Genomic DNA, 15,664 nt, shown 5'->3' on the forward strand with positions numbered 1-15,664 from the left:
GCTCCACATGTGGCACCCGTCGTGTAAGTCAAGATATGAAGCCGACTTAACTGTATCTGTAGTATCCTTTATCTCCAATTCGATGGGATAGATGCGTTCCACATAGTCACCAAATTTTGAATTGTTTAGTGAAAGAACGTCATCTATATAGCGGAAAGTAGAGTTAAAGGATATTGCTAACTTCTTATCTTTCGTCCTTAGAAGTTCCTACAGGAAGTCAGCCTCATAATAATAAAGAAACAAGTCGGCAAGTAGAGGGGCACAGTTTGTTCCCATTGGGATACCGACAGTCTGTTGAAAAACACGTCCTCCGAACGTTACAAATATGTTGTCAATCAAGAAATCAAGCATCTTGATAATATCGGTTTCAGAGAATTTTTTGTTTGAATCAGAGTGATTCTTTACAAAGTATGATTTATCCCTCCCTAAGACAAGATACTTCTATCTACGTTGGCCATTCTTTTTTATGAAGCAAAGTTATACCAACTCTTTCAATTTGTCTTTTATAAGCTGTAATGTTAGTCTGACAGGTATTATCTGACCTTGACCTCATTTCCATTGTTCATTGGTTTCTGTAAATATTAAGTTTTTGTGTTTTGATCTGGGTTTTTTTTTCCAGATACGACAAGTAGTAGCTCGACTATATTTGATGTATGAAATTATTGTAAGGTGTACATGTCATTCTATCTTGCAGGAATCACCCGACCTTGAACTCATTTCATGGTTAATTGTTCAATGATATTTTTTGTGTGTTTTTGGTCTGTTAATACTATAAGGTGTACATGTCAGATTGGCAGGTGTGTCAATAATATTATTTACGTGGAATGATTGAAAGCTGTAATGTTAGTCTGACATGTATTTTCTTACCTTGACCTCATTTCCATTGTTCATTGGTTACTGTAAATGTTAAGGTTTTTTTTTGTGGTGTTTTGGTTTTTTTTTACTACCAAAAGCAATGCATCAATTATATATAGTGTATGAAATAATTGTAAGGTGTAAAAATCTGATTGACAGGATTTATCTTACTTTGATCTCATTGCATTGCATTTTTGAGTTTAACCCAAGGAAGTCTTTTTGTTGCTCTTCTTTTTTTGGGGGGAGTATAGTGTGACGCCCACTTTCACTGCACTTGTACACATTTTTATTTAAAGGGCCAAGCTGAAGCACACCTGCATAATTTTCTCGCTGTGAAAAGACCCATGCATTTGTGGTCTCCGAGCTCTGCTCTTTTGTCGGGTTGTTGTCTCTTTGACACATTCCCCATTTCCACTATCGATTATTTTAATGTCTTTTATTTTTTGTGTAATTTGGTTGCTCATGACACAAGATTCTTTCAATAAATGGAGCTGAGTACTGGTCTGCTTCAAATAGAATTGATCAATGAGAAATAATTACTGATTAATTTTCAATTACAGCACTATGAACCAAGAGAAATTACAGATTTATTTTCTATTACTGCACTATGAATAAAAAAAATAGTTTATTTGCATAAAAAGAAAGACATTTAAATATTAGAAAACTGAGAAAAACACTTCTCTCCATCTTTCAATCAACATAAGAGAGGCGAAAGATATCAAAGGGACATTCAACCTCATATTTTAAAAAAAACTGACAACGCCATGGTTAAAAAAGAACAAAAAACACCAACAGGCAAACATAAGTAAACAAAACACAACATTATAGTTTGAAACACACCGATATCATCAATACAACTAAGATTAAAGTGATGTAATTTATTCAAAAGGGATGACGTTACTTGGTTTAAATCCAATTAATAAAGCACTTACTAGGATATTTTCATTTGCAAGCAATATATTTAACACGTGATTTAATTATTACAAGTAATATACATGTAGTAAGATAACTTGATCAAAGGTAATACTATTCTAAAATTAAGAAACAACTCATCTATGAATAACATATCTTTTTGAAAGAAAAAAAAACAAGCAAAAAAGTAATAAACAATGAAAACGCTGATGACGGAGTAAGTATCGTCCTTTTTTCGATGTTTATACATTCCCCGACAGACATTTGTTTCTGAAGAGTGAAGAGTGTGATTTTTTTTTTTTTTTTGTGCTGTTATAAAAATGTTCCAGGTTAAAGGAGGATTTGTCACCCAATAACTATTTTAAACCCGCTACATTCTTTGTGTTTCTTTTTAAAGTTTAAGTCAGAAGCCTGTTATTCAGTGGTGGTCATTTGTTGCTGTGCTTCTTATTTGTTTTTCGATTATTTTTTTGTAAATAAAATAGGCCGTTGTTTTCCTCGTTTGAATTGTCTTAAATTTGTTATTCCGTAGCCTTTCATATCTGACTATTTGGTATGAGTTTTGCTCATTGTTGAAGGCCATACGCTGAGCTATAGTTTTTAATTTCTATGTTTTTAGTTTTCGTATTGTTTCATTGTAAAATCATACCTCATATTCTTTTTTTGTAATATTCATACTTAATATTATATAAAGGTATGTATGGAAAAAATCAGAGACATGAGCATGTGAATCCCCAAAACAAAGAAATAGGAAAATCACAAAATTCGTGTTTGCCTTTTGTTTTTGTGTAATTCACTATTCTACATGGAAAACCATTTTCAAAATTTTCATCAGCTTTGAGACGCCGAGCCTTTTAGAAACGGTATTACTTGTGACACGTCTAATAGATCAATAACTATCCATACTGATATGTGTCCACACTTGTTTATCTAAAGGGAGACAACTATTAATGGGAACATTGATATTACAAGGAAGTAAATTACCTGTGAAATGGCTACGATAGGACGTATCAATGAACAGGATGTGTTCACGTGTCCTATTTGTTTAGAAACATTAAAGTCACCGAAAAGTTTGCCATGTTTACATACCTTTTGTGAAACATGCATTGGTGAGTTTATTTTATCAACGCAAAAACGCTTAGAAAAACAAATGTCAGATTACCCTTGTCCCGTTTGTAGGACAATCGTTACACCCACTAACCAAGACGACAGTGCATCTCAATGGGCAGCATCGCTTCCACATAATTTTACAATTTCGTCATTAATGGATAATTCAAAGAGCGTCAAACAGGAATGTCATCTCTGTAAAAGGCGAGACAAAATTTCCGAGGCAACACAATGGTGTCGAGATTGCGATGAAGCGCTATGTGATGAATGCTTGCAGCTTCACGGTTTTATGAAACTATTTGCCGATCATAAAGTTGTTCAAATTGATGAAACGAATTTTCCATCAATCGTAGAGGAGCCTGATTTAAGTATGATATCCGATTCATGCCCACTTCACACGTCGAAAGTTTTGGAAGCTTTCTGTTTTGACCATCAAGAACTGTGTTGCGTGCTTTGTCTGACTTTACAACATAGAAAATGCAAAGACGTGCAAGCTATTGAAGAAATGCAAAACCTGAAAAATGTCAAAATGAGCATGCTCTTGTCTGAAGTAAATTCCATAAAAGTGAAAGTTGGAAAGGTAATGAAAGAAAAGAATGGTGAAAAAGAAAAACTTGACACTGCTTTTACCGAAATTGAAGCAGAGGCCAACCAAATTATTTCAACATTTAATGACAAACTTGACAGTCTGTTAGTTTTGTTTATTAAGGGACTGAACATGACTCGCGAGGAATCGGGAAATGCATTCGAGAACAAACTTAAAACATTTAAAAAACTTTCAAAATATTTTGATAAGTTAGAGTGTACAACAAAAAAGGTCCAGGAGCATGGCACATTAAACCAAATGTTTATCCATTTTGAAAAATCAAAAGCCGAAATAAAGTCTGTTTTGACAGAAGCAAGTTCAGTTTTGAATACAAGTTCGATTTCTGAAGCTAAATTAGTTAAAGGTGCAAAACTAGATCAAGTTGAAAATATTGATGGTCTTTTTGAGCTCGAATCAATAAAAACAAATCCAGTCGAAATGAACGCATATGTTAAACAGCTATTGCCATCAGAAAGTTCTGTTTTTTCGAAAACACATCCTTTTAGTAGTTTTGACAGTATAATTTTGAAATACGTTAAAGCAATTGATTTGAATGATTTCGATGTATATAGCGGCGTTTTTGTGTCAGATGAAGTAATTGTCGTTGGCGGACAAGCAGCATTGAAATCATCAGGTGGACAAATTAAGAATATTAATATCTTGAATGGAAAAATAGTTGAAGAATATACTTATCCGACAGTGGTTAAACGACTTACTTTCGATTTTGAATCTGAGTCTCTGTTTGTATTGTGCTACGAATCAAAATTGTATCATTTTAAATTGATGGATGTAGTTAGCCGTGAAATAAAATTTAGAGATAGCTCTCAAAATAATGGAGGTATTTGCATATCTGATGGTATATTATACATGTATGTAATCGTTGATAAAACTGTCCAAAAAATAAGCTTTGGAAATTTACAAGGTTTATTAGAAATATGTTTTGACACCAATACTAGTTGTATAAGCATCAACGGACTTGAAATTGATTCAAAGAACAAACGCTTGTTATATTCATCCGAAAATTTTGAAATAGTGTGTACAACGTTAGACGGTAGAGAAGTCTTTAAGTACAAAGACGAGTTTATGACAAAAACAACAAGTTTATCTGTTCATTCAGAAGGACTTATATTTGTAGGGGACGAAAATGGATCAATTCATCTTATATCAGAAGACGGGTGTCGAAGACGAACCGTTTTGAATAGCAGCGACATATTCAAAACTGTTCGTGATATATGTCTTAACAAGTCCTGTTCACGCTTAGCTGTTTTTGGACCCGATTATATAGAACTTTACGATGTCTGCACAGGAAGTGGATAAACAATTTTTACACTTATTAAGGAGACAGTATCTAGAAATACAAACGCTGTCGTTTCAGTTCTAGAATAAATTTCCGTGACAAAAGTTTTTTTTAAAATTAATCAAAACTGAACACTTTTTTAGCATGTTTAGCAAGTTAAAAGTAAAAAAAAAAATAGAAATTGTTAGTTTAATCTCAAACGATCTTTAATAATTTTATGAATAGGTCTATATCAATAAAACTAGACATGATATATATGGTGTATTTGTCAATGATACAGCAACCCAACGACCCTAAAACAAGTCATATATATATTATTAGTTACATGGTGTGTAAGTGACCCAATACGATATATATATATATATATATATGTGTGGGTACTTTTTATATGGCCTTCCAAATACCGTTTCGATCCCTAACATCAAAGAAGAGACATTTATTGTCGAAATCCGGATCTGGTGTACGAAAAAAATATTGACACCGTATGTTTGTGGCATAACATCGTGACCACAAGTTAAATTTTTTTTCTGTTTAGTATTAAATATATATTAAGATCCATTTTGTTACATCTTGTGATCAATTTTATTTGGCAATCGCCAATGGCAGTCAGCAGGGTTAAAAAACATCAGTTGTTCGACCTATTAGTCAAATGCGTTTTGTTTAAATATACTTTTTCACTTTTTGGTCATTTGGAAAATGTTGTTTATGCTGTTTTTAGACCCTTCTACAACGAAATTTGTTTTACATGCACACGTATAAAAATTGCGGTTTTTGGAAAATGACGCTTTAAGCGTCTTGTTCCAATACTGCTGACCTGAACTTCCATTACATTTCTCTGCCTTCCGCGCTTGGTTTCGTATATTTTCTTCCCCATTACATTTCTCCGCCTACCGCGATGGTTTCGTATTTACTATTTTACATACAAACTGAAATCTGCTTGTATTATCATGTGTAGTAATCAACCGAGAACCAGTTTACATACCTTCGGTCCTTCTTATTACCAAAAAGATCGAAGTGTACCAACCAATGTAGTTAAGATACTCATAAATCTATTTTTATAACTTTATTGATTATGTGAAGTAAAACTAAAACATTGTTAAAACATTAAAGATATATAATTAATCGGGGAATACTTGATAGTCGTTTCGTTTTACAAACAACTGCCTTTTTTATAAGAAAATATGATATGTCCGTGTTCGTCTACTTTCTACTGGTTATAAGACAGATCGAAGTACCGGAAATCCACCTTTGTTTACAAAGTTACACCTGTAGAGTCTGTAACAGACTGTATCTGTATGACATGTGAATAAATTGTCGATATAGATGCTGGCTTTAATACAACGGTTTGAGAGAGCGCCGCCGATTTATTGGCGGGGCGGCAGAACAGATTTGAAGCTCTCTACGTTTGATGCGTGCACAACAGTGTCGTCATAGCTGATTCGGTGCGATCACTGTCTTACAAAGGATGAGTTTGCATAATGTACGGTGTTTTACTTAGTGAAATGTCAATACTAGTAAACTCACAGTAAGAGTTATTCTTTACTTGCTTTTCCATTGTTTTCCACAATAATTGTTGTGTGGTATTCTTTGAATTTCTCTGCAGTTATGGTTCTCTTTGGACATGCTTTTTTGAGGAATTCGTCTGGTTCAATAGCGTAAATCAGCCCCTCAACTACTTTTTACATAAATAATAACTTTGGCTTCAACTCCTTGTTCGTCCTTGTCTGGAGATCTTGTTGAAGTTCCAGTTTGGCAAGCATTTTGGAGACTTATCCATCCTCTCTTGACTTGTAATTTCTGGTGATAAATTTTGCCGCTTGACATGTTTTATTTTGTTACCGGGTAGGGGTCCCATACTATGGTTCCATATTAAATAATGAGATCAATTCCTAAAGGTCTAGCTCATTAGCCAATCTGACACAAATTTCAATAACTGGAATGCCACCCAAGTTGAATATATGGTGAACCACTATACATGTAACAGCATAATTACTTGGAATTGTGTTTAATACCATGATGGTTCAAAAGCGTAAACTTAAATGGAGACAGAAATTTGACATGAAAGATTTTGGATTAGTGTAAATTAAAAATTATCTTACTATGATAAATGGTTAAAGAATGAATGTCAAATTGAGCAGAGTTGTTATAAAATATCAATATGGCAGAGAAGTGGTTTCAAGTTTCATATAAAGGGACCTGACTGACATGAAATAAAAAATCAAAGGAGTATCCCTATTTGTCTAATCTTCAAGGTGAAATAAAACAAGTATAACAATATTATGCTATTGTATAAATCTACAGAAATAGAATTTGCTTCAAGTAACAGAAATAACTATGTCACTATAGTAACTTATTTAATGAGTATGTGGGTAATTAGTCCTATATAAACATATGACTTCGGGAGCATTATTTACTATTTCTATTTACTGTTCTGATAAAAAAAAATACTATCAATGTGTCACACTTCGCATACAAAATTAAAAAAAATAATGAAAACATCAGTATAAAAACGTTAAAAATTGAATAAGAATGCGAAGTCATATGTTATAGGACTAGTGGGGTATAAGAGCTTGTTACAACAGGCTCTTCATAATCATTTGGTTTGAAAGGATACTAGTCCACTTGTATTTTGTCCGTCTGATGAGTTAAGCCTTTTTCAACTGATTTTTATAGTTCGTTCTTATGTTGTACTGTTATACCACTGTCCCAGGTTAGGGAGAGGGTTGGGATCCCGCTAACATGTTTAACCCCACCACATTATTTATGTATTTGCCTATCCCAAGTCAGGAGCCTGTAATTCAGTGGTTGTCGTTTGTTTATGTGTTACATATTTGTTTTTCATTCATTTTTTTACATAAATAAGGCTGTTAGTTTTCTCGTTTGAATTGTTTTACATTGTCTCATCGGGGCCTTTTATAACTGACTATGCGGTATGGGCTTTGCTCATTGTTGAAGGCCGTACGGTGACCTACAGTTGTTAATGTCTGTGGCATTTTGGTCTTTTGTGGATAGTTGTCTCATTATAGCAATCATACCACATCTTCTTTTTTTATAGTAGTCTGTATTCTTGATTTAGAAAAATGTAATTGCAAGAAAAAATTACACATTACTTACAGTACTTTATATCATTCAGGTAGTCTTTATTTAGTATGTACAAAAGAACAGCCAGTAGCCATTGGATATTGTAGATCATTTAAATAGTCTTGACCTTTTTATTAGTACAAAAGAACAGCTAGTAATCATTGGATATTGTAGATCATTACAGTATTCTTGATCACCTATTTATTTGTACCAAAAAAACAGCCAGTAGTCATTGGATACTGTAGATCATTCAAGTAGTCTTGACCTATTTATTTGTACAAAAAAAACCAGCCAGTAGTCATTGGATACTGTAGATCATTCAGGTAGGCTTGACTCTTGATCTGTTCATTTGTATTAAAAAACCAGTCAGTTGTCATCTTCACTTCACACACGCATATACGAATATCAATTATTTGCTTACGAGACATGTTGCAATGTTAAACTTATTACGGTATGTGAAAATCAAGACTTGCATAAAAAATATCCCAATATTAGAGGCAGTGGCGTCATTTTCCCTCAGAGCTTTCAGCTCTTTGATTATCCAACGCAATCATAATTTTGAACGTAGTTTTCAATTTAGACTCGTTTATATTTTTTCGTTTGGGCTTGTATCATATTTTCCCTCCGGTTTATATGATCCGTTCATCCTATATTGACTCGTAAAATTCAAGAGTTTATCTAAAAATGAGGATACTTTTTCTAAAAATGTGGGTACTTTTTATATGGCCTTCCAAATACCGCTTTGATCCCTAACATCACTGAAGAGACATTTATTGTAGAAATCCGGATCTGGTGTACTAAAAAAATATTGACACCGTATGTTTGTGGCATAACATCGTGACCACAAGTTAAATTTTTTTTCTGTTTAGTATTAAATATATATTAAGATCCATTTTGTTACATCTTGTGATCAATTTTATTTGGCAATCGCCAATGGCAGTCAGCAGGGTTAAAGAACATCAGTTGTTCGACCTGTTAGTCAAATGCGTTTTGTTTATATACTTTTTCACTTTTTTGGTCTTTTGGAAAATGTTGTTTGTGCTGTTTTTAGTTCCTTCTACAACGAAATTTATTTTACATGCACACTTATTAAAATTGCGGTTTTTATCCAACACAATCATAGGTTTGAACGTAGTTTTCAATTTAGACTCGTATATATATTGAACAAGTGTCTATTTAAAATAAGGTATGTGGTATGATTGTCATTGAGACAACTACTGGTATCCGATCAAATTCAAATGAAGTGGTTACTGGATGTAAGCACCTTTTGGTAATCGTACGACATTCAACAATGAGAAAACCCATATCATATAGTGAACTTCAAAAGTCATTCATATGAAAAATATTAAACAATTCACTTTTAAAACTAAAGACCTAACTTATTACAAAACAACTTACGAAAAACAGGTATGACAGACAATGAACCAACGACAACCACTAAAATACTTGGAGAGTTACACAAATGATATAAGGGTTACACTTTTTTGCCGCGATCCCACACTAAAATAGAACACCAGTTCCGCAAACTTCATTTAATTGCAGATCATATTTCAACACCAAATATGAATAGACAACAAAAAAGACCGTAACATACACAAAAGATAACGTTTTAGGATAAGACATGCAGAGAATATAACTATGGCTTGGGTCACATAAATTCTTTAGCATCCGATAATTTTTTCATCAGTGTCAAGACAATTTTCAATATATTATCATGCAGTGTCTCTGGAAAGCAAACAAAACATATACGATTTTATTTTTTTTCAAACTTTATCTTTAATATTTTTTCTCTCTCACTGCTAATCAGTTGGAACAGTTATTGTATAGGTAAATTCTGATAACCAACTTGCACAAAGCACTCATTATTGTTTAATTAATTGAGTAAATCAAAACCTATATATGCATGCACCTATAAGCCTCAATATTATAATCACAACCACAAGACTTTCCAATATGTACTATTGAAAACCACGCAAAACAATCTATATTTACAGTATAAATGATTTATGATGAAAATAATTCAATGAGACAGCAACTAAACAACACAAAAACTTAAAACATATAGATCTCAACAACAGTCTATAGATCAAACAACAGTCTTCAATACAGAGGCTTGGCTCACACCGAATAACAAACTATAAAGGGCCCAAATATAGTGTGAAACCATTCAAACGGAAAACCCAACGGTCTAATCTATATAAAAAACGAGAAACACTTATGAAACACATAAAAAAATGACAATTACTGAACATTAGGTTCCTGTCTTATGACAGGGGCAAACTAATGCAGCGGGTTAAAACGTTTGAATATGTACCAACCTTCACCTCTACTTGAGACAATAGTATAACATCACAACATAGAAAGACACACTATAAAATATCAAATCAATATATATTTATATATTAATCAATATATATTTATATATTGAGGTATCAATACGTAAAATATGGCATGCTCAAACCGTTAGAAGTCTAGACAAAATAATTCAACTGAAAATATTTTCTCTCGTTTTCTTAGAAAAGGCTGGATTAAATCTCAAATTTGGGATTCACTATCTAGACCTCAGGACAGGATGAGTAATTTAAAAGAGACTTCACAGATCTGTAATTAATAATGATGTTTTCAAATGACAAAAACAATAGGACATTCTGGATTGAGAAAGGAGTTTGAACATGTGACTTAATTGGTTTTTAAATATAAACAATTGATAAACTTAGATGTGGAGGATATTTTTTAGTTTTATTTTCTATTTTGAGTATTGGAAGATTTTTCTCTCGGTTGCCCATTTTGCAATTTTAGTATCAATATGTTACTGTTTCAATAAAACATCTGCGCCTCAAATAATATTTTGTACTCAAACTTCTCAAAATTTGACACTAAGCCTTATTTAAAGTGTCGAAGTGCGATTTGACAAACGACTCGATTTGTAACTCGTACTTTTGACTCGAACTTAAACTTGACGCATAACTCGAACTTAAACTCGAAATTAAAGTTATAACTTGAATATTAATTCTTATCTAATTGTTAATCACACAAGTTCCCCCTTTCGGGAAATCAAATGATCGTCCCTTTATTAAAAAAAATTAACATGAACTGAATTTTAACAACGTTCTGGAACAACAATTTATTGCCTTTCAGACTTTCTGGTTAAAAACGGAGAAGGTAGGGGTTACTCATCAACAGTTAACCGAAGAAAATCAGATAAAACCATTTAAAAAAGAAATCAGTCAGTCTATAGAAAACTAAAGATTTAGTTACATAAACCCCAGAGAAAATAGATGATCAACAATCAGGCGCGTAGCTCCCTATACGCCAATACACAGTTGCGTGCACATCAATTCGGCATGCAAAAAATAAATAAATGGCAAAATAAAAATTTATGAATTAAATGTTTAAAGGAACACATATATGTAATCGCTTTTTTTTAATGATGTAATGTCATTAAATAGCGGCATTTGGTTTCAAAATTAAATTTTTATTGGAACTGAAAAAACTAACAGTAACTTGCATCTATTACAAGATTTGATTTGTTATACTCTAGTAGTTTCGGTTCGGGGCACATTTTACAGAATACGTTTAACTGTTTGGACTGCGATGTACCAATTGACATTAGATTTATAAGTACCCTTCGATATCGTTGAAAGTATGCCGAGGCGATGTGTTCGACAGACTACCAGAGCCAATCCCCCCAGCAAACACGCTAAAACAGTATTGGAAAGTCTCATTATATTTTGCGTTCATAGACCACATGATAATGGAACTGGAGTCGCGTCTGATGTCATCAGGAAATCGCTTTTATGCGCATTATCTTCTTCCTCTTGTTGTCGGTAATACAACAAACGAACAAATCTCTGCATTGTTTGAGACATACGAAACTGGCCTGGCATATAATTTGTCAAATTCAATCGGGAGGTCGCTCGATGGCGAACACAAGTGCTACCGCGGAGAGATCTTTCAGTATACTACATCTGTTGAAAACATATGTATGATTAACCATGAAAAACTACAGCTCGGTTATTATCGCTAGCATTACTGCATTATATTCATCGGGATTTCAGTGTGAATATTGACAAAGTAATAGAGACGTTCCCGAAGAGCAGATTTTGGAGAATTTTGAGTAAATTCTGTATCACAAAAATGTGTTGCTTACATATTCAATTAATAATGCTTTACTCTATTCAGAAGTTAAGATTTCTTAATAGTTTTGCATTCATGAATTGTTTATAAGTCCTATGTACATCACAACATGTAGCCCCTCTTTTAACCGTCCATTGACCGAAAACCGAAAAAAAAAATTCTGCATAAAAGGGTCCCAAAAATTTTATCCAGCATGGAAAACTATTTTCATATTCTATCAGCTATTAGACGGCTAGCTTTTTAGAAAAGTGTTTACTTGAAACATTACAAATCGAACACTATTACTATCCGCACTGATCTGTATCCACACTTGTTTATATAAAGGGAGACAATTAATGAAATTAAGGAAGTAAATTACCTGTGAAATGGCTACGGTAGGGCAGATCAATGAACATGATGTTTTCACGTGTCCTATTTGTTTAGAAACACTAAAGTCACCGAATAGTTTACCATGTTTACATACCTTTTGTGAAACATGCATTGGTGAGTTCATTGTATCCACTGAACAACGCGCAGAACAAAAACTTTCCAACTACCCCTGTCCTGTATGTAGGACAGTTGTTACACCAAACAACCCAGAAGACGAAGCATCGCAATGGGCAGCATCCCTCCCTCATAATTTTACAATTTCGTCATTAATGGAAAACTCAAAAAGCGTCAAACAGGAATGCCATCTCTGTAAAAGGCGAGACAAAATTTCTGAGGCAACACAATGGTGTCGAGATTGCGATGAAGCGCTTTGTGATGAATGCTTGCAGCTTCACGGTTTTATGAAACTATTTGTTGATCATAAAGTTATTCGAATTGATGAAATGAATTTTCCATCAATCGTAGAGGAGCCTGATTTAAGTATGATATCAGATTCATGCCCAGTTCACACGTCGAAAGTTTTGGAAGCTTTCTGTTTTGATCATCAACAACTTTGTTGTCTACTTTGCATAACTTTACATCATAGAAAATGCGAACAGGTGCAAGCTATTGAAGAAATGGAAAAACCCAAAAGTGACAAATTAAGTATGCTTTTGTCTGAGATAAATGATATTAAAGTGAAAGTAGAAAAGGTAATGAAGGAAAAGAAAGGCGAAAAAGAAAAACTTGACACTTCTTTAACCGAAATTGAAAAAGAGGCAAGCCAATTTATTTTATCAATAAAAGATAAGCTGGACAGCCTGTTAGCTGTTTTTATTAAGAGACTGGTCATAACTCGTGAGGAATCAGAAAATGCATTCCAGAACAAAGTGAAAACATTTGAAAAACTTTCAAACTATTTTGAAAAGTTACACTGTAAAACAAAAACTGTTGAGAAACATGGCACATTAAACCAAATGTTTATTCACTTCGAAAAATCAAAAGCCGAATTAAAATCTTTGCTGACAGAAGCAAGTTCGGTTTGGAATACAAGTTCAATTTCTGAAGCTAAATTAGTAAAAAGTGCTAAACTGGATCAGGTTGAGAATATTGATGGCCTTATTGAGCTTGAATCATTTAAAACAACTCCAGTCGAAATAAACGCATATGTCGAACAGTTACTTCCATCACGCAGTTCTCTCCTTTCGAAAACACATCCTTATAGGAGTTTTGACAGTTTTGTTTTGAAACACACACAAACTATAGATTTAGATGGTTTCGATGTTTATGGAGGTGTTTTCGTGTCAGATGAAGTAATTGTCTTTGGAGGAAAAGTGGTAGAATCTGTTGGAAAGCTAAAGGCTATTAATTTCTTGAACAAAAGAATTGTTGCCGAATCTACATTTTCGACAAAGTTAAAACGACTAGCATTTGATTTTGAAAGCGCGACCTTGTGTGTGTCTTGCTACGGATCAAAGTTATACCGTTTAAACTTTGTTAATCTATTTAAATCTAAAATAAACATTAAAAATGATGATCATAACAATGGAGGTATATGCATATTAGATGGCATATTATATGTAATCGTCGAAGAAACTGTCAAAAAAATAAACTTAGAAAACCCACAACAGTCATTAGAAATATGTTTTGAAACAAATACCGATTGTTCTAAACTCAACGGACTTGACATTGATTTTAAAAACAATCGCTTGCTATACACATCAAAACAATCTGAAGTTGTATGTACATCGTTGGACGGTAGAGAAATTTTCAAGTTCAAGGACGAGTGTATGAAGCTAATAGTAAGTGTGTCTGTCCATTCAGAAGGCATTATATTTGCAGGAGAACCGTCTGGACTGATTCATCTTATTTCAGAGGACGGAGAACGAAGACGGACCGTTTTGAAAAGCTGCGACAAACTGAAATATATTTGTGATATTTGTCTTGACAAGTCCTGTTCTAGTTTGGCTGTTTTTGGACCTGGTTATATAGAAATTTACGATGTATGCACAGGAAGTGGATAACCGAGTTTTAGTTTTATTAAGGAGAGTAAACAGTATTTAGAAATACAAACTCTGTCGTTTCAGTTCTAAAAGAAATTTCATAAAAGTTTTTAAAAAAAAATCAAAACTGAAAACTTCTTTAGCATGTTTAGCAAGGTAAAAAATTGAAAATAGAAATTGTTAGTTTAATCTCGAACGATCCTCAATAATTTTTTGAATAGGTCTATATCAATAAAACTAGACATGATATATATGGTGTATTTTTCAATGATATGGCAAAACAACGACCATAAAACAAGACATATATATGTTATTAGTTACATGGTGTATTAGTGAAGCGAAGCTCGAATCCCCATATAGAATTTACGGATCCCATATATATCGTATTAGTGTAACGAATTTATCATATCGACTATCTTCACATGTGGTATTTTGACTAGCGGCCTATCAAAGTGATCAAGTCTTCAATACCTAGTATGGCCTAGTATAAAGATCCTACTTCCATTTGTCATACAGAAAACGTATACCAACAATAAGAACTTTTTAGCTTTAACTTTGTTTTTTATTTATTTCAATCGTTCATAACATGTATCAATTTCTTTGACTTCTGATTCCTTTCAGATTTCTTTTTTTTTTTTAAAGGAAAGTAAACCTGTTATGCCAATAATAACAACTTGTTAGCTTTAATTAAGTTTTATGAATCTATACTATTAAACGAGAAGACCTCATTTTGTGTGTCGTTTCTTTTCTTTCCACAATAAATTAATCAACACGCCTCTGTGTCCTATAGGTACAGTGCATAGTCGAATTTGTCAACCATTCATATGATTATTAAGATTGAGTTATTTTGGGAGAAAAGCGAGAAAAAAGGCATCCGGATATTGTCCCATCATTGGACGAAATTTTAAGTCAGATTAGACTTCCGGTTTGCGTTTTCTGTATACTTTGAACATACATATGTAACTCTCAGAAACGTGTCCTTCCCCTCAAACGTGTCCGATTCGCCCAAACATGTCTAGTTGAAAACAGCGCCAAAGCGTGTCATTTGTATAAACGCCCAAACGTGTCTATTTCTCAACTAACCCCCAAACGTGTCCAATCCCCAAAACGTGTCCATATCAAGCGTTGTTTGGTTATTGCTATTTTATTAACGTATACTAATTTTACCATTTCATTAACAATATAAATAAGGCACGTTAGTACTTTTTCAAAACGGCAGAATTAAAGGGGTTAAGTGGGGGCGTCATTTAGGCTATATTGTATGTAAATTGTAGGCCAAAATGTTTAGTTAAACTGTCCCTTTCTCTGTGCATTAAAACGTTCATGTTCTCTCTAATT

General features: G+C 33.2%; 2 protein-coding genes across 2 annotated transcripts; both read left to right on the plus strand.

Annotated features, from left to right (window-relative positions):
* Positions 1-2,758: 2,758 nt before the first annotated feature.
* On the plus strand, positions 2,759-5,044 carry LOC143043650 (uncharacterized). The gene has a single exon (XM_076215854.1). The coding sequence runs from the start codon at positions 2,759-2,761 to the stop codon at positions 4,775-4,777; it is 2,019 nt and encodes a 672-aa protein (XP_076071969.1). The 3' UTR covers positions 4,778-5,044.
* Positions 5,045-12,323: 7,279 nt separating this feature from the next.
* Positions 12,324-14,573, plus strand: LOC143043651 (uncharacterized). Its single transcript, XM_076215855.1, has one exon. It carries the CDS (start codon positions 12,341-12,343, stop codon positions 14,345-14,347), a length of 2,007 nt encoding a protein of 668 aa, XP_076071970.1. The 5' UTR covers positions 12,324-12,340; the 3' UTR covers positions 14,348-14,573.
* Positions 14,574-15,664: the final 1,091 nt, after the last annotated feature.

This window comes from Mytilus galloprovincialis, chromosome 8, assembly GCF_965363235.1.
Source record: "Mytilus galloprovincialis chromosome 8, xbMytGall1.hap1.1, whole genome shotgun sequence".
Classification (NCBI taxonomy): domain Eukaryota; kingdom Metazoa; phylum Mollusca; class Bivalvia; order Mytilida; family Mytilidae; genus Mytilus; species Mytilus galloprovincialis.

What these genes read in the sequence shown, in the direction of transcription:
- LOC143043651 (XM_076215855.1), top strand. Translation starts at nt 12,341, where the DNA reads ATGGCTACGGTAGGGCAGATCAATGAACATGATGTTTTCACGTGTCCT.
- LOC143043650 (XM_076215854.1), top strand. Translation starts at nt 2,759, where the DNA reads ATGGCTACGATAGGACGTATCAATGAACAGGATGTGTTCACGTGTCCT.